This window comes from Xyrauchen texanus, chromosome 15 (genome assembly GCF_025860055.1).
Source record: "Xyrauchen texanus isolate HMW12.3.18 chromosome 15, RBS_HiC_50CHRs, whole genome shotgun sequence".
NCBI lineage: Eukaryota > Metazoa > Chordata > Actinopteri > Cypriniformes > Catostomidae > Xyrauchen > Xyrauchen texanus.
The window spans coordinates 21,188,403-21,208,252 of NC_068290.1; the positions used below are offsets into that span (position 1 = coordinate 21,188,403).

Below are 19,850 nucleotides of genomic sequence, written 5' to 3' on the forward strand. Positions count from 1 at the left end.
GTGTGTGGAAATAGCCATGTGAGTTTCAAAACAAGGGAGCAAACAGCAAATTGGATTTCACAAAAGCACAACTAGACCTGCCTCTCTGAGATTATCATTGATCAACGGAGTGTGCATTGTGCCAAAAGTTGAAGTGCTCTCATACGTTTTGTTGCATGACCTCCTACTGTCATATCATCATATCTCATTATGTTCTATGCTTGCACATTTTACCTGAGATTAAGTCATTTATGCAAACAAACCAATTTGTGTTGGTAGTGTTTGTCACAATTTCTTGCTCGTGTCTACTGGAAAATTCACTGTTTGTGTGAGTTAACTTGTACATGGGATTTTTAGCCCCTTTCCAATGAGTCATTATTGTTGCACAACAGTGAAAGAGGAAACCTGTTCTCAGCTGCTCTCACAGTAGAACACTGTAACATTTAGAAGCTGTGGCCAGGTTTATGGAATATTGCACCATGATATTCTCCTAGGAGTGTTTCTTAAGAACTAGTTAAAAAAAATATGGTCACTTGGGATGGGAAGCAGCAGGGACATGGTGAAACAAATATATCAATTAAGTTAATAATGTGATTCTTTATGTTTAGTGCATTGCGATTCAAAATTGATCTTGCAATATTTACTCGCTTGATTTTCATTAATATTCATAGAGCCTTGTCGCATTGCACAATAAGTGCTGATCTTCTTACTTTAATTTATTATAGAGCCTTAGAAGTAGTATAGCGCAGTCACTTTAGTGTCCGTTAAAAACAATATGTGGAAACAGTGCACCTTGGTTCCAGTGTGTTTATCATTGCACAAAGTCCCTTGTAGTCTAGCTATACGGAGGATCTGTTCTTATGTTTTCTCTATTTCAGATTTTAAACTCACTAGGTATTTTGTTGCTCAGTCTACTAATACTAAAAAAATTTGTCGTACAAAAAATGTCCTCCGCTGTTGAACCTCTTTCACCCCATCCTCCCTTTACAAGTTTGTTCCTCATCTCTTTATCTTCACACACTCTCCATCTCTCTCTCTCTCTCTCTCTCTCTCTCTCTCTCTGCAGTGTGGGCTGTCAGGTGCTCCGTGTACAAATCCAGCCATGAATATAATTGGAGCAGAGGATGAAGACTTTGAGAATGATGAGCAACCAGTGAGTGACCTCCTCTTCTGACATATTAGCATTTTATTCATTTTATTCAAACACAACACAAACACAACTTTACTGTTTTTAAACCTCTCTCTCAAAAAATGTAATACAAATAAAAAATCTTAATATATTTTTTCCAGTAAAAACATATCTAAACATCATTACAACAGGTTACATTTTCTTTAAGACATTTTTTTTTTGTCTGACTCCATTGGCAATTTGATTGCTCTTATTTAAATTTAATCATAACCCTTACCAAATTTAGTGAGGTTTATACTTAGAACCTGAAAACACTATTTGCCACTGGTTTTATTATCTTAATAATTTTTTTGAATCTTGTTTTGAGAATGTTTAGATCTTTTTAATGAAAAACAAGACAAAAACATTTATTTATTGTTTTGCTTTGAAAGGAACTCTTTTCATTTAATAACTTTATTTCCTCTCAGAATGTGGATGATCACTATAGTCATTTTAACAGTATTGAACTGTTGAAGTCCAGGCCCACCCACTTGCTGGCCTTCATTCACCATGTCATGTTACAGTTTGACTGCGCTCCTGTGGTAAGAACTTACAGGATGTGTGCCTGTTTATTTTTGCAAGTATGCATGGTTGCATACTTTAGTATGTGAGGCTCTGTGTTTCAGTTATGAATCTGTTTTGTGTGTGCTTAGGGGTGGGAGGGAACCATGTATGTATGTATGTATGTATGTATGTATGTGTACCCGTATTCAGATAAAGCCCTTTTACATGTGATTAAAGCATGAGTATCTCTCCCCTTATTTGGCATGCAGCCAATGTGATCTACCCCAGGTACATTCTTCTAAAACATGAGTCCATCTCTTTGCTCATTCTCACTGCAGTGCACACAACCCTAATTTATGTTGACATTCAGTGTAACCTTTGGTACAACACTCTGTGTTAAAGGAATAGTTCACCACAGAAATGAAAATTCTGTGATTATTTACACTCCCTCATTTTGTTCAAAACTTTTTGTTTTTATTTGTTGTTTTTTTCCATGGAACACAGAGAACAGAATGTCCAAGCTTCTGTTTTCCAAATGACAGAATTCTGATTTATTGTCAGGCTCCAGAAAGGTCAAACGAAACACCATAAAAGTGTCCAAAGAACTTCCATGCTCTATTTAAAGTGTTCTGAAGTCACACAATAGCATTATGTGAGGATGTTCAGTTAATATCTTGGTAAATGGTCTGTTCCTCACACCAAGCTATCAAATGGCTTTAGAAGGCTTGGAGTATAGCACACAAGTCATATGGACAAATATTATGGCATTTTGTTTATCCTTTTGGAGTGTGACAGGATCCTAGTCTTTTGCACCACAAAATGATCATGAGTAAATTATGTCAGAGTTTTAATTGTGGGGTGAACTTTCCCTTTAATATACCATTGAGTTAGACAATTTATGTCCCGTTTCACATCCAGCTGTTTTTTTTAACATCCTGAAGGTACTATGTTGTGTTCATGAATTTAAGAATGTTCCATTTGTCCCTGTCATCCCTCCTTATACTCTTTGCTCACTGGTCAGCATGTACAAGAGTATTTGAAATATTGAAATGTTCAGTTCCCTCTCCACCCAGTCAATCAAACCCACATCTAGACTACCATAGCACAGCTCACTATCCCAAAAGCCCCATTAAATTTCAATACCATCAACATGCTGGATTTCTCTCTATTTCTGGTGTCTAAATCTGTAAATTATCTCCTGTCATTATGCTTATCTTTCTTTAATCCCCCTCCCTATCTCTCTCATTTCCTCTATCTTAGCTATGCTACCTTCATGCTAACCTCTTCAAGAACTTCAATGCCAAAGACACCAAGAAACACTTTGGGGAATTCTACAACACTTTCCTGGATAAAGGAGCGGTATGTGAACAATAAGAGTTCTGGACACTCAGTTGTCAAATTAGTTTATCACTTTACATGTCTGCCTCTTTGTTCTGTCACACCTTTCACTCCTTCCCTCTATGTATTGTCTACTTTTTGTGTAAGAACCCTAAAGGAATGCTCTTTAGGTTTAAATGTTGATGCTGTATTTTATTCATCGCATGGGTGATCTGCTGCCCATCACTCTGAACTTTCAGCTTGTTGTCTTTCAAACATGATAGTGGGCCTTTCCATTGCATTCATGCAGAGTGAAGAAAGCTCAAATCATGAACTGTGTAAAATACAGAAACGTATAAAAATGTAGATAGTAAATATATTTCTATCTAATTTGGGACTGCTTTCAAAATTCAAGAAGTCGTCATTAAATTATAAATTGCACTAAAATGAAAAAAACCTGTCATTATTGAGTCCTGTGAAATGACTTCTAAAGACCAGAGTATTCTTACACCGAAGGTTGAAACGGGTATGAAACAATATACTTTTTGCGACCATTCAGACACCGGCCACACCGCTGTGGAAGACATTTAGAGGAGCATTTAAATATCAGGACATGCAAGACTTAACTAATGTGACATTTAAAATGTGTTTTTCAATAAATTCATCCCTTATTTTATAAGTAGAATTCATACAAGATCAGTGAAAAATGCTGTTTTAACCACTCAATGATTATTTAATGTAATATATGTCCAGTAGATAATGTGTCATTTGTAATGTTTACATTCTGCATTCATGAAACTAACGCGCTATACGTGACCATTATATGCGCAGGTTACACTCTGTTACTGTAATTCGATGACACTGATACTACTGCAAAGATGGTTGTAATACAGTGTGTTAATGGGCAGAATACTGACAAAAAGAATATGATAAGAGGCATCTCACTTTAAGAAGATGTGTGAATGGCTTTTGTTGCAGATGGTACGAGTGAAGCAACCCATCGAACAACAGATTGAATGGTAACTTAAAAGTATTTGAGTAGATTTAATTCCTTTTGTAGACTAATTAAACAAACAAAAATAATCACATATGTTTTTGGAAAAGGGCTCTACGCGAACAATCTTTAATAGATTTAGTTAGTATGCACCAGCTTGCTATAAAGTCAGCATCACACTAGCAGACTCCAGACAACTTGATTTTGGCCGAGGGTGTCACACTTGCCTACTGTTTTGCTGAGATCTTGCTCTCGGAGGGGTGACCACCAAAACGACTCCTCCCCGAATCTCTCACTCTGATTCCCTGTCACGTGAAGCTCGCTGAAATAACTGAAGTACTTTATTGTATCAAGTTTTTGTCTATGCCCTTTTCCACAGTCTGTCTGGCTGTCCCATTCTATGTAGCATTATTCTGTGTTCTTGATCCTTCTTTGAGACTTTTCCTCATTCTCTGTCCCTCTCTGAGTATTTGTCTGACTTCTTTGGATTATGTCAAACAGTCTGTTTTTCTTTAAAAAATTAATAAATCATGTTTCAGTTTCTATCTGTTTGCACATTTCTCTGAATTGGCAATGGCATTAAGGCTGCAGACCTGTTAGTTGAAGCTTAAAACTAGACGAAGTAAGAGAGTAGCTCTCTGGTTATTTGTGTGGTTGTGACCTCTGTTGGTGATTTACTGTATTGCATAGTAAGACATATTCTCTATTTATTACCTCAAAAGGAACATTTTATCATTATTTACTTACCAGCATTTTGTTTCAAACCATATGCTGTTATTTTCATCCATGGAACACTGTGGCGTGGGGACGTGGTCATGTGTCGGCTGCAGGAGAGAGAGAGAGAGCGATAAGGCTTGTCACCTGGTTTGTAATTAACTATAACACCTGTGTCTTGTTATAGTGATGCGGAGCAAGACATGACCATGTCCCCACGCCAGAAACACAAAATATTTGTTTTTTGAGAAATCTTCATGCAGCTCTTTTCTATACAACATGAGTCCATATTGACCATTAGGGATGTTCCAATCAGGGTTTTTACAGCTGATACCATTTCTTGTCTTGTCATTGAAGTTGCCAATATTGATTCCAATAATGATTAGGCTTTTATTTGGAGTCATAACTGGTTATATGTAAGCATTCTACTCACTCTCATTTCAACATTTATATTTAAAAAAAATTTCAACCTTTTTTTTTTATATACATATTGGGATACCTTGGCCTATGAGGAAAAACCTTACAAGTCATACAACTGTCATATGTACTACCTTTATACTGCTTTTATTGAGTTTTTGACAGCCATGGTCACAATGAACTGTCTTTGTGGTGAAGAGCTGCAGTGCTGATTATTCAGAATTGCTCCTTTTGTGTTCCATGAACAAAATTAAAGTGTATGGGTTTCGAACAAAATGAGGGTGAGTAAATAATGACCGTATTTTCATTTTTGGGTGAACTGTTCTTTTGATCAATGTTTGGTTTCGAAAAGAACCCATTTAATACTCTTAATTTTCTCTTTTCTGTTCCAGGTTCTCAGAGTTTCAGTGCCAAACAATATAGCCTTTGAAATGGGTAGGGCCTTCACATCACACACTGTTCACTTGTAGTTTGTTTTTATTAACTTCATCTCTGATACAGACTCACATATAAATGAATCCCATCACTACTCTTAATGTGAAATTATATTATTGCTATAGCTAAATCCAGCCCCACTTTCCCCTCTGTCTGTCTCTCTCGCTGTTTTCCTTCAGACCGCTCGCGTCCAGAGATGATCAGTGAAGAACAGCAAAGAAATTACACTTCTGAAATTCAGCTCTTGCAGGTTCCAGAGGTACTGCGACAGCTGGACGACTTCAGGTGAGAGTCACTGGCCAGCAAGAGGAGCACAAAAGATCAATTATCAATAACTGAGTCTCATAACCTGTTCATACTATACTACATTGTTTTGCTCCTTTAAACTGTAATAGTTTGTTAGAGATACTTAATTGATAATAGTTTTTAGCATGTTCCTTCTTCCCTATATAGAGAAATGCTGTCATACCCTCCTTTCTGCACCTTGTTATCATTGCATTACAGTAGTTTTGTATAGTAGCAGCCAAAAATATTAGAAATTAGGTTAAATAATATAAACCTGGAGCACTTTGACTTCATAATGCATGAAATGTGAACCGTACTGATGACTAAAAGTGAACCGTACCCAGACTCGAGATATTTTGAGATTGGTTCACATTACAGGGGTCTGAGTTAGTTTGGAGTGTACATTCTTGTAAACGAATCTAAGACCCCACCCTTGAAACGTCAGTGAGTAGAGGTGCTCGAGTAACATACTGTACCTGTCCTCCTTTCCCTTGCTAGACAGAAGAGGATGATGGGAATGACTCCTAACGATCGTGAACTACATGATGTGGAATCGCATCGGCCCACTGACCGCATCCCCATGGAGATGAAGGAGAAGGCTGTAGCTGAAAGCATGCTAGAAAAGATGTTTGAGGCCAAGTAAGCACTGTCATTCTTAGTTGCTCTCAAATCTCCTGATCATTTTATCAAGCAACAGAATTTATAGTTGCTCCTTAACTTTTTAGCAATATGCCTAAATAGATTTCAGTTAGATGAAACTGCCATTTAAAGGAATTTTTGGACAAAAAGATTAATTGGCCAACATTTTTGGTGCATCCTAACCAAATGACCAGAGCTAAAGAAGGGTAAATGTAAAAAGCAGACTTTCCCACAGTTTCCTTACTCGCATGTTGCGTTTGGAAGTTATGGTGTACTTAAAGGTGTAGTTCACCCAAAAATGAAAATTCTCTCATCATTTAGTCATCCTCATATCATCCCAGATGTGTATGAATTTCTTTCTTCTGTTAAACACAAACAAAGATTTTTAGAAGAATATCTCAACTCTGTAGGTCCATACAATGCAAGTCAACAGGTTAAACAACTTTGAAGCTCAAAAATACATAAAGGCAGCATAAAAGTAATATATACAACTCACTGTAAACCCAAATAAGTTAGCAGAACTATAAAAATGGGAGGTAATCAGTTACATCACATTTTTTAAGTTAATAAATTACAAGTTTAAGTAAGCAGAATTGTCAGATTTTAATTTTGTACTAATGCGTGTAAAAGTAAGAGTAAATGTAACTCTTTGGCTCAACTTAAATAAGTAATGTACAGAGAACCTTACTATTACTAGCTAGAACAAGCTAGTACAGTGAATGTTAGCATGCTGAATGCATGGTAATTGGATAAACCATGCTATGATTAACAGCAATTGCTCAACAGGTATATCAATATACTGTTGAAGTGTCTAATAGGTGGCTCTTTTGTGACGTCATTGTTTATGTTTGTTGCGTTGCATCATGGGAATCGTGTGGCAGGAAACACCGCTAGATACCTGTAATTTGATTGTTTTGCACGTTTGGAGGAGGATTTAGAGAAGAGGATGGTTCACTCTTGCTGTGTGGTCGATTGGGGGCCTGATAAAAAGTTTTTTCGAATTCCCTCCGAAAAGGATCGCGAAAAACAAAAGAAATGGTTGTGTGCAATTACATTCTGTAGCTGTGCTTTGATACCTGCAAGCCTCACTAGTACATGCAGCATTTGTAAGTCCTATCCTGACAGCTGCTTCTACTTTAAACATTAAAGCTGCTACATGACTGCATGTTTCTCCAAGACTGGATTTGAAAGAAGGAGAAATATGTAAGCTGTGATATACAATTTTTCACCATAGTACAGACGCCATTGAAAGTCTCACACTGAACACAGTTGAATTGGTACAACAATCACTACATTTTCAATAAATAAATAAGAACACTGATCAATGAAGACTTACCCGGCTTTGCAGTCGCAGTGAGCAGTGATTATTTCGCCGTTCTCTTTGGCGATCACCCACGGGAGATGCGAATCACGCTGTGACTCTGCTTGGCCAGGTCTAACCTCTGCTTTTAGCACGATCACTGCTTTCTGTTTGGCAGAAAAGATCGGCCCAACTTTTCGAGAAACAAAATAATCATAGGCCTCCAGACTTTTGAAAGCCTTTAATCTTTCATGAGTGAAGGGTCCAGGGGTTTCTATTAAATAAGAATAAATGTCTCCCCAGCAGATTGGTGGCCAAGACACGGGCGAGTCGGACCAACGTTTTTTGTCATCCCAGATCTCATATGGGCTTTGAATAACTTCGATTTTGTCACCAATACAAATTTTGAGCTTCTCTCCAAACCTCCTCCGGTCTTCAGATGTTAAAGTGCTTATATATTGTGGATTTCGCCCGCTAACTCTCTTGAAAGTGCTCGTCGCGTCTTTACAGCCCGCCATACTGTTTGTTTTTTTGCTACACACAACTCGCGCATGCGTACAAAGATGTCAACAAAGATCCTCCTATATTGTACCTGTCCTCAACCTGATCTCAAGCTCCACTATTCACCATAATGGTAACCCACCACAAACTTTAACATGACAGAAACTCTTTTAAATAACACAATAAAACATTAAACACTAACAAGTATCTCCCTTTACATTCATCTTGCACAAAGACACACTATATAACACTTAATTTTAACATTTACTCTCCTTGTCAAGTGCCATGTAAAGCATGCTGGGAAATAAAAATCCCCTTCCCAGTTTCTGTTAAATATATGTTCCTGTTAATTTAAAGAGACAAGCTCATTAAACTCAAAACATTAAACTGTTCAGATGATTTAACAGGTGTAAGTTTCATGAACTCAAAAGAAAGAGTATGTTCTAAATCCAGGTTCATTTATTTGAACTAATTTGTTTGATTTAATTTTTTCCTACTCAAACCAATTATTTTGAGCATTAGGGTTTACAGTGCTCCAGTGTTTTAACCCATATCTTCAGAAGCAATATGATAGGTGTGGTTGAGATTATCCCTCCAAAGTGCTCTTCTCTCATTAGAATTCTTCTCTTGTTTTTGCGATTCCTATTCTTTGTGCATATCACCTCCTACTAGGAAGGGAGGAGAATTTATAGTAAAAAAGATTTTAATATAGGGATAGTTTATTCAGAATAATGAAAATTCTACCACCCTCAAGACTTCCTTCCCTGCAATGGTAAAGATGTTTGGCAGAATGTTAGCCTCAGTCACCATTCACTCTCATTGAATGGAAAAAAAGAGCAGTGCCAACATTCTTTGACATTTTGACTTCTCTTGTGTTCCACGGAAAAACATAAACCATAATGGTTTGGAACAACGTGAGGGTGAGTACACGATGATGGAACTTTCATTTTTGAAAACATTTTAATGTACAAATATAATGCACCACATCAAACCAATACTTGTATCAGTATCTATGCATCCCTACTGTAGGTTTGGTGGGCTTATTTATCTGTCATGGTCAGTTCACAGGGTGTCTATTTTCTCCGTGAGAAGTGATTCTAATGCCATGGTTGAAAGAGAACCAGCAGGTGCTCTGGTTATGTCTGAAACACAGGGGCGGAACTTTACCTTTGATGTCTTCCACAGTGCCTAACCTGAGATTTCTGACCCTCTACTGTGTGATTTTCTGTTTCCCTGCTGAGTCAAACATCATCAACGCAGTGGGAAAGAGGATAGTTTGCCGCAAACACACTCTCTCCCCGTTCACTCTAGAAAGAACACCGCTATTGTCAAATCTGCATTCACTGCAGATCAGAACCATTGAGCCTCTGTCGATATCCACTCACTGGCTGCTAAGTGATAGCTATTGAATGTGTTGTACTGCACAGGATCTTCTTGCTGCTGTGCTGTTTGACCCCTTGCAGTGAATTCTATAATAGTCCTATCAGAATTCACTTCACTCTCTGTCGTGCTTCATATGTTGTTAGATTAACTTTGAGGAGTAGATGACATATCCATTGAAGTTTCATTGTTGGCTCTAAAAAGGTTCTTTTGTTATGGTTAGGGCTTTTCTCCTCTTATACTGAATGCAGTTCCATTATCTTTCAACATTTCAGATCGGACAGTTATTTCCTTTTTAAAACCGCACGTAACCGGTAAAGTTTAAAACACTTGTTTTAGTGCAATGGTTGATTGACAGATGTGTGGGTGGTGCAGAATTGATTGACATTTGCACCATAAATACGATGTGGTCACTTGCATTTTGGACTACTATGTGAACGATTTGGTTCTTGTCATTCGATCAAAAATGTTTTGGACCCCATTTACAGTAAAAGTGTGTGCATTGCTCCTTCTCCTTATATGGTGTCAAATGGCCTCACGTCAAACTGCATATATTTAAATTCCGATCTGATTGGAATACCTTACAAATACAATATATACTACTTTCAGGATAATTTAATTTCATTTACTTTTTGGAGCTAGACCGCATGAATCACCATCCACTTTTGTCGTAAGAGCAGTATGGAAAGTCATACAGGTTTCGAATGTCATGAGGGTGAGTACACAAAGATAACATTTTAATTTTTTTGTAAAGTATTGCTTTCAAGCAAAACAACTGTGTGCTTTAATTGGCAAGGATCACACAGGGTCAGTGAGTGCAATAAATTCACATTAATGGGTGATTGTGGGCCTGTAAGTATAAATATTACACCCCACTGGAAGCACTTGGGGACCCCCATACAGGAAGTAAGACAGGAGGAGACTGCTGAGCCTTTCGACTCCACTGAACACACACTGGCAATCTGGATTCAGCTCATTATTTCTGCACAATGTAAGGCAGCAGGGATAAACTGGCACTCACTGCACATTGTACAGTAAAAGAGCCATTTTATCCAGTACCTGAATACTAATACTTTATAGTGGTGGGAACCAACAGGTTCTGCATAATTCATTATATTAATATCCGTCTTTTAGAAAGTAACTTAAAAGTAAATGCACTTTATATTAGGTGACCTTAACTACTATGTACTAACATTAAATACATACAAGACTATGGATTAATTGGATTGTTCTGCAAAATTTGCAAAATGTATTGCTACTGAGGTTGAGGTACGGGTAGGTTTAGGAGTAACCCTTACTCCTATATGGGTAGGTTTAGGAGTAACCCGTACTCCTATATGGGTAGGTTTAGGAGTAACCCGTACTCCTACATGGGTAGGTTTAGGAGTAACCCGTACTCCTACATGGGTAGGTTTAGGAGTAACCCTTACTCCTATATGGGTAGGTTTAGGAGTAACCCGTACTCCTATATGGGTAGGTTTAGGAGTAACCCGTACTCCTATATGGGTAGGTTTAGGAGTAACCCGTACTCCTATATGGGTAGGTTTAGGAGTAACCCGTACTCCTATATGGGTAGGTTTAGGAGTAACCCTTACTCCTAAACCTACCCGTACCTCAACCTCAGTAGCAATAAGTGTTAGGATTAGGGGTTAGAGTTAGGTTTTGCGGTAAAGGCTGTGTTAGGGGTAAAGTTAACAGTGTAACTACAAATTTAATTAAATGTAAGTACTTTAAATTTAATTGCAATGCAACAACGTGTATGTACATATAAGTATATTGTATCAAATGGTTAAGTATATAGTAGTTAAGGCAACCTAATATAAAGTGGGTCCAAAGAAATTAGTAATATGGTTACTTTTCCAATTAAGTATAATTTTAGTATTGGATTAATATTTTAAGGAATTTACCCAACAATAGAAATAGAGAATTTACTGACCCAATGCCATATGTTTTGTTTTTTAACACACTTGCTCAGAGTCCATGTCAGTCTCTTTATACCCAAAATATTAATCTGAAAAATGAATCTCTAAAAATATGGATCACCGTTAGAACATAAATACAGTATTGAGAGGTAAAATACCACAATACTTTCCCCTCACTTCTAATAAGGCTTCTAAAAAGATTTATCAGTTTTCAGGAGGAGAATCGCTTCTTGTGACCATGTGTATTGCTGCCTTGCATTGGCAAGCTAAAGCAGCTTGAGAGCTGGTGTATCCTTTATTTAATTGAAAAACATATATAAACCATTAAATGAAGTTTGTCCTGCTAATCTCAAAGAAAGAAAGAGAGGGAAACAAAGAGGAAGTGGTTGGGAGAGGATAGAGTCAGAAGTGCCACGCTGGCAGGAAGTTTCTGCTCCCTGGCTCTTTGCCAAAAAGAACTATGGAAAGGGGGAAGAGGCAGGGGTCAGGTTTGAAGGGGGCAGCAGAGAGAGGAACAGAGTAGGGGTTGATGTTGATATAGACAAGCGGTTTGTCATGAGATAGAGGATGGATCAGTCTCACACACACAATGGCAGTGGACAGACTCAAATTGTCAGGGTAAAGTGTCATTGTGATTTAAATATAGAGGCTCGTAGGTAGTTGAGACATCAGTTAAAAAACTCTTTGAGTATCTTTTGTTACATGATTGGAGTTATAATGTGCCATTAGAGACTTCACATAAGCACAATCTTCTCTTTCTGTCTGGTGGTCTCAATATGGGCATTCAGTCTTCATTTGCACCCAGACAATCGTCCTCTGTTTTCCCAAACACCATCCTCTTCCTCTCCCTCATTCAGTCTTCTCCCTCAATATAACTGCAATGACCTCATTTACAGGCTCTCTCATTGACTGCAGTCTTAATCTGTGAGGCGGATCAAGGTTTTTGATTGGCCAGACACTCGGGATTCCTTATCGCACTCCTTTTTGTATTTTCATAGAAAAACATAAGGATCTCATTTCCATGTTCTTACATGCTTATTGCATCAGACAAAAACACAGTTAAATAGCAAGTTCCACTGCTGGGGTACTATGCTTGCTTTCTGGACGTCGTAGGACAGCCTCAGTGCCTTAGGAGAGAGCCACCATTGCATTTGCAGTTTGAAAAAGTGTAGTTCAGAAAACAAATCTTTGCAAGAGATTATTTGCAATTAGATACATGTTTTGCTTTGTGTCGTTCAAAACTGATTTGACTTGATTGTAGTTCAATTTCCCTTGTTTTTAATTTCTTTTCTTTTCTTTTTTTTTCATTTGCAAGTGACAGAATATGTTCATTAGTTTCAATTCTGAACACAACCATACAACAGTTTGTGTCATTTTGGATCAGGAAAAAATCGAGCATTTCAGATTTCACCGTCCTAAAACAGAGTTAAAAACTGGTTGAGAACGAGGGAGGAAAAAATGTTACTTAACTTAAAACGGTGAGTCCTTTAAACCAACATTTGGTTGCATCTATCATATACTGTCCTTCTCTAATTATTTCTGTTTCCCTTTTTGCAGCCCCTCCATTGTTGCCGACAAGGACAAAAGGTGAGTTGTTTGTTTTTATTTTATTTTTTTATTATATTTTTTAAAACAAGTGATGCAGAAGTAATTTGCATCTCTTTTCTCTGTAGTTATTGTTGCATTAATGAGGGGGGCATAGTTTTATAACAGCTGCAAACTTTTGACTGTATGAGCCCAGCTTTTGAAATGTCAATTTTCATGGAAGGTTTAGCATGAGAGTTTACATAAAGATACCACTTATTTAGGAATGTAACAGTGTATTTGATCAGTCAGTTTTGTCATTATTCATAAAAAGGACACTAATGCAATTATTATAAAACAAAAAAGAAGTCCAAGCTGAAGTTAGTGTGCTATGAGATGGGTGGACTCTTGCAGCTGTTCGTTTTGTCATGCTTGATTTTGCACTTCATCCATGTGTGCACCGAGAGATAATGGACATGCACATATGCTCAGTCTCCTCCAATTTTCTGTTCCTCCCCTTTAAGCCCTCCTCCCTTTCCTTGGTCATTCTGTTTCTCCTTCACAGAAGATTCTGCTGTTTTTTTTTATTGCACTTTTTGGGATAGTTCAAATAGGAGAAAATGGCTTATGATATGCCAACCACCACCCACTATGGAACAGTTTTATATGGGGCTTTCTTTTAAAGGATAGTTCACACAAAAATTAAAATTCTGTCTTTTATCTTTAATTTCTCCTACAATTACTACTATTTATTTTGTGGAACGCAAAAGAGATGTTAGTCAGAATGTTAGCCTCAGTCACCATTCACTTTCATTGTACTGAGAAATAAAAAAGATCCAGTGAAAGTGAATGGTGACTAAGTCTATCAGTTCCTAACATTCTGCCTAACATCTCCTTTTGTGTTTTATTGAAGAAAGAGAGTCATAGTCAGGTTTATTGGAAAAACATGAGGGTAAGTAAATGATGACAGTATTAATTTTTGGGTGAACTACTAACATTTTTGTCTTTTAATGTTCTCTATGACCATTTCTGTCCCCTCCTCTTCAGTAACGCAATCTTTGGAGCTTTGGCCTTCTATATGAAGCACCTTGGTGTCAAGACCAGAGCACTTGACAACAAGAAGACTAAATCAGGATGGCGGCCATATGTCCCTTCTGTGTTAAAGGTAAGTTGACATTGTTATTTATTAAAAGTAAAATGTTGTAATTTGTTAGGTTAAAGTACTTTCTCCTATCTGAGCTTAATTTGCAGAGACAAATGTAAGTAAGCCATTTGTAGGTAAATGTCCCTGAAAATTGTTAACACTGTGGCTCTGTAGCAATATCAAACCATTGCTCTGTTTGTTTGAGCATCACAACCTGCCTGACACAGCAACATTGACTCAACCAATGGCGAGTTTGGGGCGGGAGTATCTGTTTGCTCGACGAATGGTAGATGGGAAGAGTGTTTGGGGAAACCTTTGTGGAAAAACAATTATTATTTTTGCAATTCCATTTGGTGCCACTAGAGGGACGGAAAGTGCACACTTAAACTTTATAACAAAATAATTTCTAATCTGTCTTTGTCTGTCATTGAAATTACTTTGTTTGTGTTACTTTGTATCTTTTCTAACAGTAGTGTTTCTGTTTGTTTTGGACAGCCATGGGGAGGTAAACCAGTCAAACCAGTCAAACAAGTCCAACGTATGTACACATCACATGCACACTGACCAAGAATGCAGTATTATTTCACTGCAAATATCAATTTACAATTGGCCATTTACACTAATTATTCATAACATTTAATGTCTCCGGCTCAAACCTGGATAATTTAAACCATTTTACAAAAAAAATCAAAAAACCCGTAGACAGTTCAGTTCAGTTGGCTGTTTATAGCATGATACGCATTCTGTATGTATTAATTGAAATGCTGTGGAAAAAGTTGTTTAAAGGAACGTGTTTGTGTTGCTATGTTTTCCCCTTGCAGCTGATGGTAAGCAAGCTAGAATGGACTTTGAAGGTATTATGGTTTGTTCTGTCTGTAGAACCTCTCCTTTCGGATGATAGATTCCCTTACTAATAAAATATAATGCATGCTTGCATTCCCACGTCAAGAATAGGTGTTTGTTTGTAGTTTAGAAAATGTAGTGTAGTTTCTGGTTGACATTTTTTGTGATGGAAATTTGTTTTAATGCCTGCTTACAAATCTAATTTCAAATAATACTTTGCATGTAATGAGATTTTTATGGTCAGCCATGTTTGTGCTCTGGGTTTTCCTATGTTAGATTCCCTTTACTCATTATTTATAGGTCTGTTGGATCAAAACTCTTTCCCGACGAATGACTAATACCCTGTTTGTTCAGACTCCTGATTTGCTCCCTTTATTCTCTGTCATCTAGTTGTGCATCTATCACATCATTACACAATGATCATCTGTCCATCTTTAAGAATCATCACACTTTCCTCTAATATCTCTCTTGTTTTCTCTCACTCTCTCTAGTAAAGCCCCCTAAACAAAGTTTCCCCCCTCAACCAGTTGCTGGAAACGATGTCATCTCTCCTGCAGGCCGAAAGTCTATTGGGGGAGGGTCAGGTAGCATTCATGGCTCGGAGAGCAGTGAAGGGTCAACCGTCAGTGTCTGCATCACTCCCAGCCCAGATTCTCAAAATGGTATGCATGAGCATTGTAAAAGAGATCTCTTACACGTTTTAGATTAGACTGCCTTGGAAATCTGGGAAGTCCTTTCATGAAAATGCTTATATTTAGCATTTTTCTAATTTAGTAGAGCTCATTTCAAGCTATTTTTGGTACAAATGAATTTTTTTCTTATTTGACTTGTGACCTAGAAATGGTGCTCAATCAAAATCATCTTAATAATTTTTCAAAATCATAATAATGTTTGAATGCCAGATTTTCAATGTGAACTGCTTGGACAGAACCCCATAATTTAATAAGATGCAAGGTGAATCTATTGGTTCATGGAAGTAAAAATACCAAGTGAAGTTAATATTCACTACAAATTTAGTAAAATAAAGAGCATTATAGTCAAACACACTTTTGGCACTTTTCCACTGCATGTTATGGATCGGATCGGTTCGACTCTACTCGCTTTACTTTTCTGAGCTTGCTTTTCTATTGCTGTTTAGTGCCGCCTCAAAGTGGGTGGGATTATAGGATGATCGTCATAGTTGCGCTGCCTCTACTGCTGTGTCATCATTTTAAACGCGACAAATCAATAAACATTAACACGACCACTAGCTGTTAGCTACTAGCTCATTGTGCTGAATAAAGCAGTTGCTTCATGGATATTTTACAATTAAGTGTAATAGTTAAATTGGCCTGGTTGTTTTAGAAGCAAGCTTTCCAGTAGCTGGTCAACTAAATAAAGTGAAGCTTTCAAGCAGAATATAAAGTTAACGTACCATCCTCCATCATGGAGTCCAGGGCACTCTCCCTCCCGTTGCTCGCCAGTCTAGATAGCGTCCATTTGGTCGAACCACTTTCACTTGATGGTTCTGTAGTCACTTTTAAAAAAAAAAAATTTAACCTTTTCCCTACACTGTTGGTAGGTCCGGTGGTGGCCGTGTCTCAGCTGTATGGCCAACAGCTGAGACACTTCCTCAAAGACTTTTTCATTTCGTTTGTCGCTAACAAGAGGAACGTCTGCTGATGTCCCGTGTTTAAAATCCAATGACGTTTTTTGTTACAATTCTCTCTGAACAATCAGTGATCTGCAGGGTTTTGACATCACATTTATTGTCGGCTCGGCTTGCTTGGAACCTCGACCGAGGTGGTATTAAAAAAGTACCAGATATCAGGTACTATCCACAGTGGAAAAACCCCAAATAGCAAGCAGAGTTGAGTTGTACCGTGCAGTGGAAAAGGCCCATTTCAGTGTTGTAAAGAGCTGATTGAAGTGCCACACAGTGGTGGAATAATGGTGTCCAACCCCAACCTAACATTCAGAATCAGACCACAAACTGGGGAATTGCCCTCTGCAAATTGTGATCAGCACTACTTTTTTGGGTGTTTTCTACATAATTGCATAATTCCTTTGATGGATCTGGTGCCAAAACAACATGCAAAGAAACACTGCTATACGAGGACATATAGTCCATTCTTGGTGTATTTCCCCCTAAGTGTTAAATGTGCAGATATTTTTGTCTCTTTCCTCCTGTAGGTGGCAACAACAATCGCTCTGACCCCAAACCAATGCCAGAGCCGGGTGATGTGTCTCCTGTTATCTCAGGTGTAGGTCCCTCCATCTGTGAACCTTCTTTTGACATCCCCCCAGAGGACAGTCAAGAGAGTGTCAAGTAAGTGTTAAAATGAAAGCAGGACAGGGTACAAAAAGGAACACTAGGTGTCCAAATGTAAACAAAAGACATATAAAACTCACAATTAAAGCTACACTCAGAATTTTTTTTATTTTGGTTTTTGTATTGCATCTTCTAATATGGCGTCTTGGACTTATACTGACACCTAGCAACTTGGATAAAAAATCACATAAAATCAAAATTTATCCATTACCAATGCCGTTGTAGAAAATCACAGCTATTTAGAATCGCCAATTATTAATTTATTCTATGAGATAAAGTGTCCAATAACAAATGGAAATACCAAGATACATTGAATGGTATTCAGCTGGTAAAGTGATGTTAATATGTCAGCTCCATATTATTAGTTTTTATTAGGCTACTAATATGACTGGAGTCTTCATCTCATGTCAGTGTACATTATTTTCTAACCTTTTTTATTGTGGAAAAAAATTACTGAGTGCACCTTTAAATAACTACAAACACAAAACAAGTTAGGAAACGCTTTAAATTTTGCAGGTGTAGTTAAGTTCCCACTTTGTACTGTGTTGTAACAAGTATGGAGGGTGCTAAAACTCCCTTGCTGCTTTGGCTCGGGGGGAGTGTGGTATGACCCTCCGAGTGCTGTGTCCCTCCTTTGCTGCTGCTCCTGCTGCTGCCCTCAATATATGCCACCCGCCTTGTGGACAACAAAGACCAACTCCAAGACTCTCCCTTACTGCGCAACGCCCGTACTTCTCTTTCCCTTCCTAAACCAGCACCCTTCCCAAATTATATTATACTGTGCATTTTGCTGCTTCCTTTTCTTTCTTATGTCTGTTTGTTCCTTGTCCTACCTGATATTCTGCTATGTGAGTCATTTTGTAAGCTTTTAGTTTATTGTTTAAATGTCCCGCAGTTATTCCTGTGTACAGACAGCTAGTGGTCTGTCCCGCAATGCCACGCAGAGGCCCAAAGCTATCAAAATGAGATCTGCACATTGTATGATTTTGTGCAAATAGCAGGACTTTCTGACGGTTTGGAAGGTTATGTGTCTGTGTTTGAGGCTGTACCTCAGTTTGGTTCTATGGTAAGGATTTGCATAACTAAATTATTTCAAAATCGATAAGGTCTGCTGCATAGACTAGTCAGCTAATCTCAAAGAAGCCCTATATAATTTGACAGATTTCAGGTTACCTTTTGTTTTGTTTTTTCAAAACTAGTTGCAATGACCAAAGATTTCTGTCTGAATGTGTTTGGCTGTAGCAGTGGTGCTTTAAAGAAGATTCATTTTCTTAAAGGATTTTACAGCGCAAACTGTTTTCCAGCTAAAGCACAACAAACTGTAAGCATTCTAATTTTAAATGTTTTGTATTAGCTGCTAAATTATCAAAACTAAAATTAGATTGTTAATAAGTCAAAGTTTATCCTGACAATTTTTAAGTTTGTTTGACAAAGCCTTTTTTTACTAGACAGACAGACATGGATGGATAGGAATTATGGTTTTTGTACAGCAGAATAATTCGGATAATTTAGAAAGGATAGTGTATGTAGCTTAAAAGCTTTAGGAGTTATAACTGATAATTTTGAATTTGGTTAAGGGATTTTGGAAAAACCCTTATACATGTCTGTAGAAAATCTAGATAAACTAGTTGACCTCAGTAATTTACTTTTCGGTTGTCGGAGGACCAGTCGGTCATTGTGACCCATCCCTACTCTATAGAATGTAGTAATGTATAAGACTTAATTTAAAAGTTAAATATTTTCTAAAATGTAAAATTAAATGACAGGCTTTGACATTGTCTAATTATACTAGCATGCTCTAGAGGTTGCCTTGTCTAAAAACCTGTCTACATTGGACTTGAGTGGCACGTTGCGACAAATGCAATAGAATCCATTCTAATAAATTATGCTATCTACACCGGACGTGTGCGCGAAGCATCAAGAGCAATAGCTTATTAGCAAAACCCATTATTGCTTTTGGCCTGTCAGTAAATGGGTGTCCCTTTCCATTTTGCACTGCAGGCGCTGGCGCTACTACTGCCAACAACACAAATAAATGGTTCCGAACGTTTATGTCAACGTGCCCTGTGTAGACAGGGTGTAATACATTAAATTCAATACTTCAACACGATAAATAAATAAATCTATTAAACTGTTTTAAGAAGCAAACTCCTCGCGATAATTTTTTTTTATATGTAAAGTGCTTGAGGTATGAAAAAAAAAAAGAAACTAAAAAAATACAACATTTTCATAACTTTTTTCTTAATTTAGAAATTAAGAAGAATTTTCTTCTTTTCACTAGCCCTTAGCTTTTAGACACTACACCACAAAACACCACTCTGTGTCCTGGAAATTGCTTTTACACTTCAGTGTTTAATGCTTTCAATGTATGATATAAATCCAGCATAACTGGACTAGCTGTGCTTTTTGATTTTGCTCGCAACTGTCCTTAATGTGGCAAGATTGTTTGCTGCTGTTGTCTCGCTTGTTATTG

General features: G+C 37.5%; 1 protein-coding gene across 5 annotated transcripts in view; it reads left to right on the forward strand.

The window, feature by feature from the left end:
- Window positions 1-19,850, forward strand: part of LOC127655620 (rho guanine nucleotide exchange factor 1-like) — a 61,692-nt gene that overhangs the window by 28,500 nt on the left and 13,342 nt on the right. For 2 of the 5 annotated variants that reach the window (XM_052143504.1, XM_052143507.1), the window contains exons 2-13: window positions 1,046-1,132; window positions 1,576-1,689; window positions 2,912-3,010; window positions 5,486-5,528; window positions 5,708-5,813; window positions 6,312-6,452; window positions 13,113-13,142; window positions 14,127-14,244; window positions 14,719-14,761; window positions 15,045-15,077; window positions 15,558-15,728; window positions 17,239-17,374. In XM_052143504.1, the coding sequence (XP_051999464.1) occupies window positions 1,082-1,132; window positions 1,576-1,689; window positions 2,912-3,010; window positions 5,486-5,528; window positions 5,708-5,813; window positions 6,312-6,452; window positions 13,113-13,142; window positions 14,127-14,244; window positions 14,719-14,761; window positions 15,045-15,077; window positions 15,558-15,728; window positions 17,239-17,374 (1,085 nt within the window). In that variant the 5' untranslated portion in view covers window positions 1,046-1,081. Of the gene's footprint in view, window positions 1-1,045; window positions 1,133-1,575; window positions 1,690-2,911; window positions 3,011-5,353; window positions 5,375-5,485; window positions 5,529-5,707; window positions 5,814-6,311; window positions 6,453-12,643; window positions 13,034-13,112; window positions 13,143-14,126; window positions 14,245-14,718; window positions 14,762-15,044; window positions 15,078-15,557; window positions 15,729-17,238; window positions 17,375-19,850 lie in introns of those variants that run through there. The other 3 variants (XM_052143505.1, XM_052143508.1, XM_052143509.1) reach the window with 3 other exon arrangements.